This window comes from Nelumbo nucifera, chromosome 2, assembly GCF_055504915.1.
Source record: "Nelumbo nucifera cultivar China Antique chromosome 2, China Antique-T2T, whole genome shotgun sequence".
Lineage (NCBI taxonomy): Eukaryota > Viridiplantae > Streptophyta > Magnoliopsida > Proteales > Nelumbonaceae > Nelumbo > Nelumbo nucifera.
This window is the reverse complement of record NC_142650.1, coordinates 112,933,715-112,945,887: the sequence shown is the minus strand read 5'-3', so window position 1 is coordinate 112,945,887 and position 12,173 is coordinate 112,933,715. Positions and strand designations below refer to the sequence as shown.

Genomic DNA, 12,173 nt, shown 5'->3' with positions numbered 1-12,173 from the left:
TTCGGGACTAAAGAACCGAAGTACCAGTTCAGAGCTAAAGAGCCGAAATGCCACATAATCAACTCCAAAGGCCTCTCCAACGGACCCTGAATTTCTTGGGATCACAACAAGACTCATCCTCGCTCCACCTGAACCGGAGGTAAGTGATAAACCTTATCAACACATTGCTCTCCTTCAAAAATAGAACAGATCTTATCCGCACAACTCGGAGATCCCGAAGCTCTTTCGTAAGGCCCACGACTACTCCATTATATAAGGACATGAAACCCCAAGGCAAAGGTACGCGTGATTATTTACTCACTAGCATTCAAGCATTCAAGTATTCAGTTTGCATCCACATTATAGTATTGACTTAAGCATCGGAGCGACCTCGCCGGGTTAGCCACCCCGGGTTCTCTGATCTACTATTTTGCATCTTGGTCCAGCTCGCTGCGCAACTAGAGTTCAGATTGTTTTCCAGTTAGGAGTATCTAGATCGCGCACCATCACTTTGTATTTTGTTTCGCATCATAGATCACTAAGATGTTAGTTAGCAGAGTGTGACAATCAATGCTAAGTACGGATTAAAAGTTTGTTCTCACTTAAAATATGTAAATGTTAAGATGAACCTCAGTGATGATATGTGTTCTATGTTTATTCATATCACAATTCCATCACATAAGTCCAGCATTCAAATTTCAGTTTGAACAAAAACAAATTCATTTATTTTTTATTCCTTCATATTGGTAGTTTGAGTGTCAACTTGAATAAAATGAATTCAGGAAAAAAATGCTTCTAAGGGTTGTGGCAATGGGCTATTGCATTTTATGGAAGTAGGTATCAGTTGCATCTAGATTCTAGACAAGCTTGTTACTTTTTTTGTTTTTTTGAAATTGTTTCTTACTTTATGTGATGATATCTATTTATATGAACAATTCTATGCTTACAGAAGCTGTGGAGCTCTTTTCATAGATGGAAAGAAGTGGAATGGAACCTGATGCAGTTACTATTGCTAGTGTTCTTCCCGCATGTGGGGATCTCTATGCTCTAGGGCTAGGGACAAGGATTCATGATTATGTTGTTAGGAAGAGACCACTCCAAATCTTTTCCTAGAGAACACATTAGTTGACATGTATGCTAAATGTGGGTGTTTACAAGATGCAAGGGAAGTGATGTTGTGTCTTGGACTAGTATGATTTCAGCTTATGGCATGCATGGACAAGGCTGGGATGCGGTAGCTCTGTTCACAAAAATGCAATACTCTGGCCTTACCCTGGGTCACATTGCATTTGTGTCCGTTCTCTCAACTTGCAGCCACACTGGTCTACTGGATGAGGGATGGTATTACTTTAAAATTTGGTTAACAATTATTTATTTATCTATTTATTTTGGTTGATTGATAACAATGAAAATTCTATTCTATTAAAGATTAAATGTGGAGATAATAGTGGAACAGACCTCAAGAAGAAAGGAAAGAAATAAATAGCCCACCATATGCTGCCTTGGTCCAGCTTAAGCCTTTTGACTGTAAATGATCACAAAAGCAGTCAATGCCTAAGACTAACTCTGTCATTGACCGAACTGATTGTTAATGATTTGCATCATATGTATAATGTCTTATGTTATTACTATGTTATAGCTTTATGAATTGTTTTAGTTTTATATAATGCAGCAAGTACCTCCCCTGCAATGATCAATATCATTAGATGAGCAATTTTCCATCAATGAGGTCTGGACTCATTTCCAGTAGTTCTTCTAAGTGGATTATTATAGAAGACTTTGCAGCTTTGGTGTCACCTGGGACCATGAAAGACAGGATTAGGCTTCTAGCTAGACTTAATTATTGTACCTGTAACCAAAACCAGGTTAGATTCATTTGCAATTGCTGATGGTTCTTGTCCAGATAGAATTCTAAGTGATTGAACTTCAATTACATTTGCTTTATTCTCTTTGGGCTTAGTTTGGAAGGAGTACAAATACAAATTTGTAGAGTACAAAACCTTATAATTTGTATTATTTTATATGTATTTGCATTGTACATATTTGTATTTGTATTTTTCCAAACTGAGCCTTGAGATTTGTTTTCATGCTTGTATGTAATAAAAAAGGTAAAAGGAATCCAAATCCCCCTGAGCACTTGCTGTGTCAGCTAACTTCATTTTCTTATGTTGTTTTTGGTTGTTTTGTTTACATGTTTGCCATGTATACAGTTATGGAGTTTCTCATAGGCAGAGTTCCAGTTGACATGAAAAGGCTTCCCGGAGAAGATGTTCTGGTATCTTGGGTATGTTCTTAGCTGTTCGTATTACCTGCATTCGTAGTTAGGTTCTCTACTCAGTTTTCTTTCCTGTTTTAATTATACTATTTTAAACCAGGAATCTAGTAGCATTCTCATTTATTTGTAGTACAGAAGCTTTCCATTCAAACATGCCAAATGCTAGTGCAGTTTGCAGCCTAATTGGCCTTGATGCTAGACGTGTATCAAGTGTTAATTCTCGTGTGGGTCAAGCCAATTCTCGAATGCCTTGCTGCTTATATTTATTACTATATCATATATTATAATGTGCTCTCCTTCATTGCTCTCCTAATTATTTATATTGCAATTTTAGGTATTACCAGTTTCAGATATTAACTCAACTCTTTGTCTGCTCTTTGAAGACTTCTAGGGACTTTATGATATGGGTTTTATCTCTTTATTGTAGGATTTATTATGGTTATCATCTCAATGATTTTGAAATATCTTCAAGCCTGTGAAGGCCAGACAATGGTGGATAGAGAAACAGAGGAAGTAATAGAGAAGAGAGAATTCAATTTTCTTATGTGACAGGTGAAGAAGTAGCAGAGAAAGTAATGCATGAGTGCTAAAAGAAAGCACAGAGAAGTAACTTAGCGCAAATAATATACTGTAGTAGTTGTATAAAAGCTTAGTAGAAAGATATTCTCTAAAGACATAAGATGTCTAACTTATTCAGAAAATTAAGGGAAGATAGAGATTACCTATGCAGTGGCTGGAAGAAGCTTTCCAGAAGAATCCCTTACAGCAGCAGAGCCACCCATAGCAAATATACATGGATGGCCTTTGACATGGAGAGTTTCATATGTTTCTCCTTGAGTGCTACCACTAATAGGAAATTCTAGTGGCCTTTTGAAAACATAGAATAGTTACTAGATGGTTTCAAATGAATGATCCTGAACGACTGAACCTTGTTGCCTTTTGAAAACTATTTATCACATCTCTAATTTAAATTTAAATGAATGATCACGAGGATAAAATTAAAAAGGAATTACCTTTAATTTTCTTTCTTTTTTTTATTTCTTCCCTCTTGAAGTTCTTATTGACAGTACTATACAAGCATCTTAGGTTTGCTCTATTTATTGACATATGTTGTGTCTAATTTACTAAGTAAATTAAACTTGCTGGTTATGCTCTTGCAAAGAATGACTTTCCATTTTGAAAAGGTATTTGGTTACCTTAGGTTGGTTTGTTTTTCTTTCTATATTCAATGTTTTGGATCCTCTTAAACCCTATTTTCATTTATCAAAAATAAATCTTTGATTTCTACTTTCAAGTACCAAATAGATTCATAGTCATAGATGGAAAATTGAAAATTTGGTTGGATGATCCCTAGGTTCATTGTTCAGCGTCTTCAAAACTTCATTTTTGGTAAGTAGTGATCACATATCTGACTGTAACGTAGAACTAATCGCCCCTCTTTTACCTATTTTTACACTCTCCTACTTTCATCTTAAAATATGTGGAAATAATCTGATGCTGAGAATTGGTATAAAGGCATTCTTATACAATACTCAAGAGGAAAATCTGCTTTGGTTTTTTGCTCCACCAAAAAAAGGAGCACAAGAAGCTGCACTCAGTCTCTCTCAGTAGTCATTAAATCAACACAATACTTGTAAGTTGAAGTGCTGAACTCTATTCATATTTAGATTTTAATTCTTCTGAATTTTAATGATCAAAGAGTACCATGAGTGACATCATGTTTAGACACTAAAAATTTTTCCCTTGTTCAGCAACAAGGAGAAAGACCTTTGTGTAGAATATGATAGGTCCTTGATACTACAGGTATGTCATATCTCACAATCTTCAGATTCAATTAAAATAGATTTCCTTCCTTGCATTAGGAATATAATGGAACTCCTTGCATATTCATTCATAAAATTTAGAAATAAGATAAAATTATTTGGTCCAATGTATTCATCTAAGTCGAACTTTTTATCTCTCTCCTCCATGACATTTCTCTTTGACTAAGCAACTCATAGCTATGGTTAATTCGTTTATGTAATATACCCTGCATCTCATATATTTAGTTTTTACATATAGTCTATGCATTGCTATTTACAGCTATGGTAAAATTTGAATTAATGGAGGTGTTGAAGCAAGAATTCACTGAGAATAAGACTTCCAAAAAGATGAACTACTTTAGTTCCTGTAAATGGGGAGCAGTTAGAAACCACTGTGGAGAGGTGAGCTTAATCTAAGTAGAGCAAATGCTTGTCTCTTTGAATCTCAGAAAGTTGGAGGTGGATGGGGATTTTAATAGATGGCAATTGGGTGGATGAATGGAAGGGAATTTATAGGTGGCAATTGGGTGGATGAATGGAAGGGAATTTATAGGTGGCAATTGGGTGGATGAATTGAAGGGAAAGAAGTACCTTGGGTGTCTGGACTTGCTAAATGGCAATTTATAGGGATTTCAGACCTTAATATGGCATGTAGGGAAATGTTTAAGCTGCTATAAATGATTAATTCATTCCTTTAGTGATTTCATTATGAATTATATTTGATATCTCATTTACTTTACATCATCTAACAATTTATATGTTATGATTTGCAGGTTAAACCATTATGTCAAGTGGATTTGCATTGGAAGAAGTGTTACATTATTCAAGAAGGCTTTTTTAAATGCCTTGTATTTTTGTATATGTCAATTGGATATTGTATTTAAGCAATTTGTTTTGGATATTGTAATAATTAATATTTAACTAAAAGTTATATTTTTATTTGCATTTTTTATTTAAATTGATTTTTATGTATTATCTGCCACAATATTTGTATTAAACAGGTACCCAAAAAAATGCTGAAATCAAATTCATGAAAATAATTAAAAAAAACAAAGGCGGCGGTCCAGACCACCACTGAAAAAGGAAGAAGCCTGACCTAAGGTGGCGGTCTAAGATCTAAGCCGGCGGTCAGGACCACCGCCTTTATTAACGCTGAGCCGACGGTTCTGATATACTGCCGCTTTAGGGACGATTGAACCGCATCGGACCAGCCTCCAAGGGCGGCAGTCTTTTATGTCTAAGCCAGTGGTCTTAACCTAAGCCAGCAGAGGTTTAGGGGGCGGATTAAAGACCGCCACGACCACCGGCTTAGACCCATATGATCCTAGTGGTCATTTGTCAATGCATAAATGTAATGTTGCTAAATACGGGCAAAAAAGTGAACTAGAATACAAATTTACCCTAAACCGGGATTTACACTCTATTTGCATTATTTCCAAACACAGACTAATTTACGTCCAAGAGAATTCTGTTAAAGAGCCTTAAAACCTAAAAAAATGCATCACCCTACAAAATATCTTGGATTACCCATTAAGCTTGTGAAATGGAAACCCAAAATGTTCACTTCCTTTATAGATATGGTTTCTTGCAAGACTAGTTCTTTGTATGAGAAATTTCTTTCCCAAGTTGGTAAGGAAGTCCTCATTAAATGTGATCACAACAATAAGAGATGACTGAAATAGTGAAATGCGAAGACAATTTTGATGGGGTAGGAATGAAAATGAAAGGAACAAAGTAAATTGATTGGCGGGGGACTAGGTTTCTAGAAACAAGTTAAGTGGGGGCATTGGGTGTTTGAAGATCCAATCCATACTGGTTTTAACATTGCTTTATTGGCCAAGCTTGCTTGGAGGCTAGAAACCAACGAAACCGCCCTTTGTGGGTTCAAATGATCAAAGCCAAATATGTTAAGAATGGAAATTTCCTCATAAATAACATTCCAACAAGGCGAAGTTGGGGTTGGAAGAGTATCCTACCTGGCAAAGATGTATTTTTGCATGGCACCCGTACGTTGGCTCATTAATAAAGACAATGACACTTCTATTTGGGAGGATAAATGGATACCTTCTATTGATGGCGATGGAATCATGAGTGAGTTGATGTTTCTTCTATTTGTGGGCATTTATTAAATAAACGTTTATATTTGATTTGACATTAAAACCGAGAAAAGTAGTTGATAAACCGTTTATTGAGACAATTAGGCACTATTAGGCACCACATCAGCAAAACAGTTAATAAACGCTTAAACGTTAGGAGAAGCATTAAAATGAAACTTCCCACAACAATTAACACACACATAAATCAAGACCAACTTTTACCAATATCGATGTATACAAATTAATATGATGAAATAAATGCTAGTGTGATAATGGCATAGCACCCGTATATCAAAACGCCTCTCACGAAACTCCCACAAAACCACATAAGCTCAGTTGGCATCTTACATGGCATGTCTTTTGGTGCATGACATATTAGCAAAGATAAATAGATGTACACAATGAAATTCACATAACCCTACATCCAAAACAAAGGTTCTATTTTTGGTTCTAGGCTTCTAGAGCCATTAGAAGCATAGAGCAATAGAGTGGTGTCACATTGAATATAAACATTTAATAGGTGTAAACGTTTTAGGTGGCAATACCAATACTAAACACAATACTGTTCAAAACACTTGTTCAACACCTAATCAGAATAAGAACCAATCAAATAAATTTCATGCATTTTGACATGAAATGCCATTGGAATGGTACCAACTACCAAACACCACCTACGAAACAGGGAAAACTCTAACATGATCCAAGACAGGGCCACAAAGGGTGCCATAGTCATGAAGCTTTGTATGATAAAACCCACTGTAAAATGTTATCCTTGTTCTGGGCTCAAGTGCTTTGAACTTCAGACTTGCAGTCTTGAACCTACTACTTGCATGAGACTGGAATGGAACTTTCAGGGTCTCGTTAGCTGCAAAAGCTTCGACCATCATCGATCCATAGCAGCCATTCTTGGCGTCCCCAACTGTGAATGTGAGCTCATAGAGTTTGCCAGGGACTGTTCTTAGCACTTGGGCAATGGCGCTCTCTCTCCCTGCAACCAATTCAATTGCAGCAAATCCTGATGGGACAGAGAAATGCTTTGAGTCTATGTACTTTACTGCTTTGAGGGATTCTATGATCCAACCAGGGAGTGGGGATATGAGATCTTGTTGTTTGGGAGGGATGAGGACCCCGGTTGAGAAGTTCTTGAACAGGTGAGGCCCATTTTCAAAATCACCATTCTTCACCAAGTTACCTGCCAAATAAAAAGAAAAGAAAAGAAGAAAAAGTGAATAATTAATTAGAACAAGCTTCTTCAGTTGGCCAACTTGACTAGTGACTAGGAAATGAGTATTATCTGGGTCATGGGCTTGCTTTAATATACGAAGGGGCAAATTCCTACTTAAAAATCAAAAAGTATTTTCCTGAAAAAGACAATGTAGTTCCATTTTTATCTTTTCATGATTAGAGATCTTGTGTAGCCTTCTTATCATGAGATCACACCTCGGCCCTATAAGGGGCCGCCCCACAACGCCCCACAGCACATTCCTGCCCTGTATTGAGAACATCTTCCCATGATGATATCATCAGTTCTGGTATTATCATTTACAAGATGAAGAATATACTTTTTCTTGTTGGGGTCATTTACAAGAAGTTTGCCTAAATAATAATAATAATAATAATAATTTGAAATTTGCATTCTCTCTCTCTACACTCTATTCATTTGTCTTGCATGTGCAAATTCTGGTGCCACTCAACTCGTAATAATATTAAAGACAGTGTTTCCTAATGGGATCAAGCTAGTAGGGAGCTTCCTTAAATAGTAAGTTTATTTCTATCATGTAATGAGATGATATGGCAGATCTGAACTCTCATTTTAATACTCTCATTTGTGTTGATAAATGTTGATCGAATAATCTCATTTGCATCAGCCCAAACCCTCACCTTATATTGGTGGTTTCCTCAAGACTTCAACAAATATTAGCTGTTTAAAGCTATGATTTTAATCTAAAATTCACTCTCAAAAAATTGAGTCAATACTAGGGGTGTTCACGGGTCGGGTTGGGTCGGTTTATTGGGGTTTTCCCAACCAACCCGACCTAGTCGAGTTACCTGAGGTGGAAACCGAAACCGACCCACTGATAGGCCAAATCGACCTGGTCGGTTTGAGTCAGGTTGGGTCGGTTTCGGTTTTGCTCCTGTACAAAAGAACACCTAATTGAATTCTAATTGTAATTGCCTAATGGGCCTTCTAGTTCTAGTAGAAGACTAGTTATAGTTAAGTAGGAAACTACGCAAACTAGGAACTACCGAACTAGTAGAAGACTAGTTCGGTTAGGGTCGGGTTGGTTTCGGTTTTCACACAAGAAAACCGAAACCGACCCGATATATCGGTTTATATATTTTCCCAACCCGAAACCTACCGGTACTGATGAAAACCCGGCCGACTCAAATTGGGTCGGTCCGAGTTGATCAATTTGGTCGGGTTAAGCATTCTTATGAATAGCCCTAGTCAATACTAGTCCAATTGTTATTTCTGTAAATAGACCAAATTGAATTTAAATAGGGGTGTATTTGAACTTAGATCTAATAGTCAATATTTTTATAAGGGCCTAATAGTCAATATATTAGTTCCTAGTGGATCGAATCGAGCAATATTTTGATTTGAATCAATTAACAAACGGATTACATTTTTAAATCCAATATGATCTAAGCCGATCATGGTTAAATGGATATCCAAACCCAACATAAGCAGATCAGATTCTAATTTGAATTGGGTTGAATCCAATCTGTTTCCAGCCATATAGAAAACCATAACCAATTTGGACCCTAAAAGGACCTATTACTGACACATTCACAAGTGTGTTGGGCCAAAAACAATTTGGACTCCATACTAAATTTTCATGTATAAGAAATCCTGGATTTTAGAGAAGTTGAAAAACAACTTTGCTATAAATCAGGGTCCTTAAAATGCCAAATCACATAAATATTAATTAATTGCTATAATAGCTGTTATCATGTCATTTTCAATACTTAACAATAATTTTTAAAATAATCTTTAATTATTTTTTAAATCATATTATATTATATTATATAATGTCAAATAAAAATATTAGAAAATCAACAACTGTTATACTGATTTCGGATCCCCAGATTTCTATTTTTGTGTTTAATCTAGATCTTTAAGTAGATGGATTTGGATCATAGAGCCCATGGTTTTATAAGTATCATGTGATAACCAAGTTACTCTATATAATGTCTCTGATTCTGTGTCGCACAAGCTACTGTTGCACTTGCGCATGTTGGTCAACTATATTACTTTGTACATATCACATGCATCTTGCAGACAAATCTCTACGGCAGGGGACATATTTTATTTGAATCAAAAACAAATTAAGGGTTGGTTTGGGTTACAGAATGAATTAGTCCCATAATCTGTTTAGTTCAAATAGGAATGACAACGTGAATTAAATTCAACAAAAATAGAATTTCATTCTAAAAGGAGAAGCAAGGAATGGCCATTCCTTGAATGACATTCCAGTGAAAATGAGAATAGAATTCCAATTCCACTCAATCAAACAGTTGAAATTAGAATCATTCATTCCGATTCTAATTCTATACTCCTATTCCTGCAAAACTAAACGGGGCCTAAATTGAAAAGAATGGCTTAGAAATTTACCTCCAGTGGGCAGGGGAGAGATAATCTCCTTGATTGCAACTGCATCCAAGAGGGGCCCACATGCGGGGTCCTCCTGGATCCCCAGGTTGTGAAATGTTATCTTGGCAACATTGGAGGTGGCCTTGAATGCCCAAGCATAAGTGTCACCTCCATTGCTACTGTAGAGTGTCTGGATGGGGAGGTCCCCTGAGAAAGGAGGGACTGAGACCCTTAACACCTCATCTTGAGCACAAGTTCGGGTGGTACCAAACGTGAGGGCGTAGAATGATCCTGGTTTAACGGCTATAGATTGAGAGATGGAGGCCTCGTTGCCAAGCCTTGCTGCATGGACCCCACGAGGGACGGCATAGAAGAAGCCACCTGGCTGGGGCCCACCTGATATGTACTCCACCAGGCCATCGATTTCCCATTTGGGGAGGGAGTACTTCCCTATGATGACTGTTTTCTTCAGATTGGATGGATTGGGCCCCTCTTCAAAGTTTCCATTTGGGAGAAGCTCTGTGCAGTGAAAGAGATGATGATGTCAGTGAACAAACCACACACTGAAATTTAGAAACAGTTCGGAAACGGTATGAATACAAAACAATTTTGCACTCTACATATTTGTATCTTTACAGTACAAATACAGATTTAGATATAAAAAATATAAGGCTTTGCACTGTACATATTTATATTAGAAACAGTTGATAATTAGAGCACCAGAAGTTGTGAAGAAACAACACAAATGGCCAACTCATGAAGGCAGACTGCATGAATATATCTAAAACAAAATAGACAGCAAAACACAGACCCACAGACAGGCAAACTCATCAGCAACTTACTGGATCAGAGCACCAAAGGTTGTGAAAAAAAAAAAAAAAAAAACAAAAGCCAACTCATGAAAGCAGACTGCACTGCAGCACCCAAAAATCCAGTAGATGAAACAAAACAGACCACACCCATCATGCACACAAGTACCCAAATCACTAATTCAGACAAATCCAACCAATGACATACTGTATACAAAAGCAGAAAACATCTATATATCTAAAATAAAATAGATAGCAATCCATGAAACAAGAAACAAAATAAAAGAGTGGGTGGTCATTAGTTACCATCTAGATATGCAGCAGCAAAAACTGAGCTGCTGACGAGGGAGAGCAGGACAAAGCAAGCAGAAAAGAGTAACACAGCCATTCTTCTGCAGAAGAGAGAGAGAGAGAGACTAAGATGCCACAGGAGGGATCTTGAATGGATATTTATAATAAAAGCTGGGGAGTGGAGGAGAAATGGAGTTATTGAAAAAATAGAAAACGGAAAACTCGTTAAAGAGACTGAAGTGGCCGAGAGATGTGTCTGTTTGTCTTCAGATCATGGGGACCAAGCCTTGGAATATATATATTTGTTGGAGGCCCACCACCGTCCACCGCCACTACCACCACCACCACCTTCTTCGGTAAAACTGGTTCAATGAAACCTCATTGGTTGCCGTGTATATACTGAGCCAGGATCTACTTGAGCACATGCTTTATCTCTGTGCGCATTATCATCACCCTGTTGCAACAAATCAGACCTCTCAGACTTTGGATTGATCAATTAAGTTACACTTACACATGCATCATCTAATGGACCAATGAAGATCACAATCAAGGTCCGAGTCTCTTTAATAAGCCCAAGGTGGACCAAAAATTTTGAGGGTCAGGATTAACTGATGGAAAGGTGGAGCCACTGATCAGAGGTCCTCACCAATGGGATGAGATGAGAAGATGCAAGGTTTAAACAATTCAAAAAGAAGACTCAAGAGGGTAATTAAGTAATGCGGTATGCTTTCACCAGTTGCGGTTTAGGATATGAGAAGGACAATGCAATTACGTCTGGGTACACCTGAGCTGAGGCTGAGGCTGAGGATCACTTCAATTTGATCATTCTCAGGACTTTGTTCAACTCTTTCTCCAATTAATTAAGTGCTTCCACCACCCCTTTTTCGTTTATTTATCTTAGGAATAATATTAGCTTCATTTGAATATTTCGAGAAAGCAAATAATTTAAAGCTCACCATTTCGAGACAAATTAATTGCTTTCACATGATCACAGTTATTTCTTTTCCCTTTCCTCTTAGACATGGTGATAGGTATCGGGTATCTTATTGGATAAATCGTATGAATATACTTTGGAAACATATAGATACGAATGAAAGATATATAAATGCTTGGATATGTTAGTAAAATGCATATAAATCATATAAATACATTAACAATACTAAACCAAAAGCTGAATTATCTATAAATAAGATATAAAGACATGAGAAATGCATACTTTAATAGGTTATATGAAGAGAAATATTACAATAAACAATACCCGGACCCTAGAACATTCAAACATTATACAATATTTATCATTCTTTCAAATTTATAATTATAATTTTC

The 12,173-nt window shown here is 36.7% G+C and overlaps 1 protein-coding gene across 1 annotated transcript; it reads right to left on the bottom strand.

Annotated features, from left to right (window-relative positions):
• Positions 1 to 6,664: 6,664 nt before the first annotated feature.
• On the bottom strand, positions 6,665 to 11,090 carry LOC104585885 (protein TEEBE-like). Its single transcript, XM_010242906.2, has 3 exons — positions 10,863 to 11,090; positions 9,769 to 10,266; positions 6,665 to 7,344 (listed from the first exon to the last, which is right to left on the bottom strand). Exons 1-3 carry the CDS (start codon positions 10,942 to 10,944, stop codon positions 6,824 to 6,826), a joined length of 1,101 nt encoding a protein of 366 aa, XP_010241208.1. The 5' UTR covers positions 10,945 to 11,090; the 3' UTR covers positions 6,665 to 6,823.
• Between the last annotated feature and the right edge of the window lie 1,083 nt (positions 11,091 to 12,173).

What these genes read in the sequence shown, in the direction of transcription:
- LOC104585885 (XM_010242906.2), bottom strand. Translation starts at nt 10,944, where the DNA reads ATGGCTGTGTTACTCTTTTCTGCTTGCTTTGTCCTGCTCTCCCTCGTC. An exon ending in TGCTGCTGCATATCTAGATG is followed by an intron (nt 10,267 to 10,862) that starts GTAACTAATGAC and finishes TTCACTGCACAG; the next exon opens with AGCTTCTCCCAAATGGAAAC. An exon ending in CTCTCCCCTGCCCACTGGAG is followed by an intron (nt 7,345 to 9,768) that starts GTAAATTTCTAA and finishes TTTATTTGGCAG; the next exon opens with GTAACTTGGTGAAGAATGGT.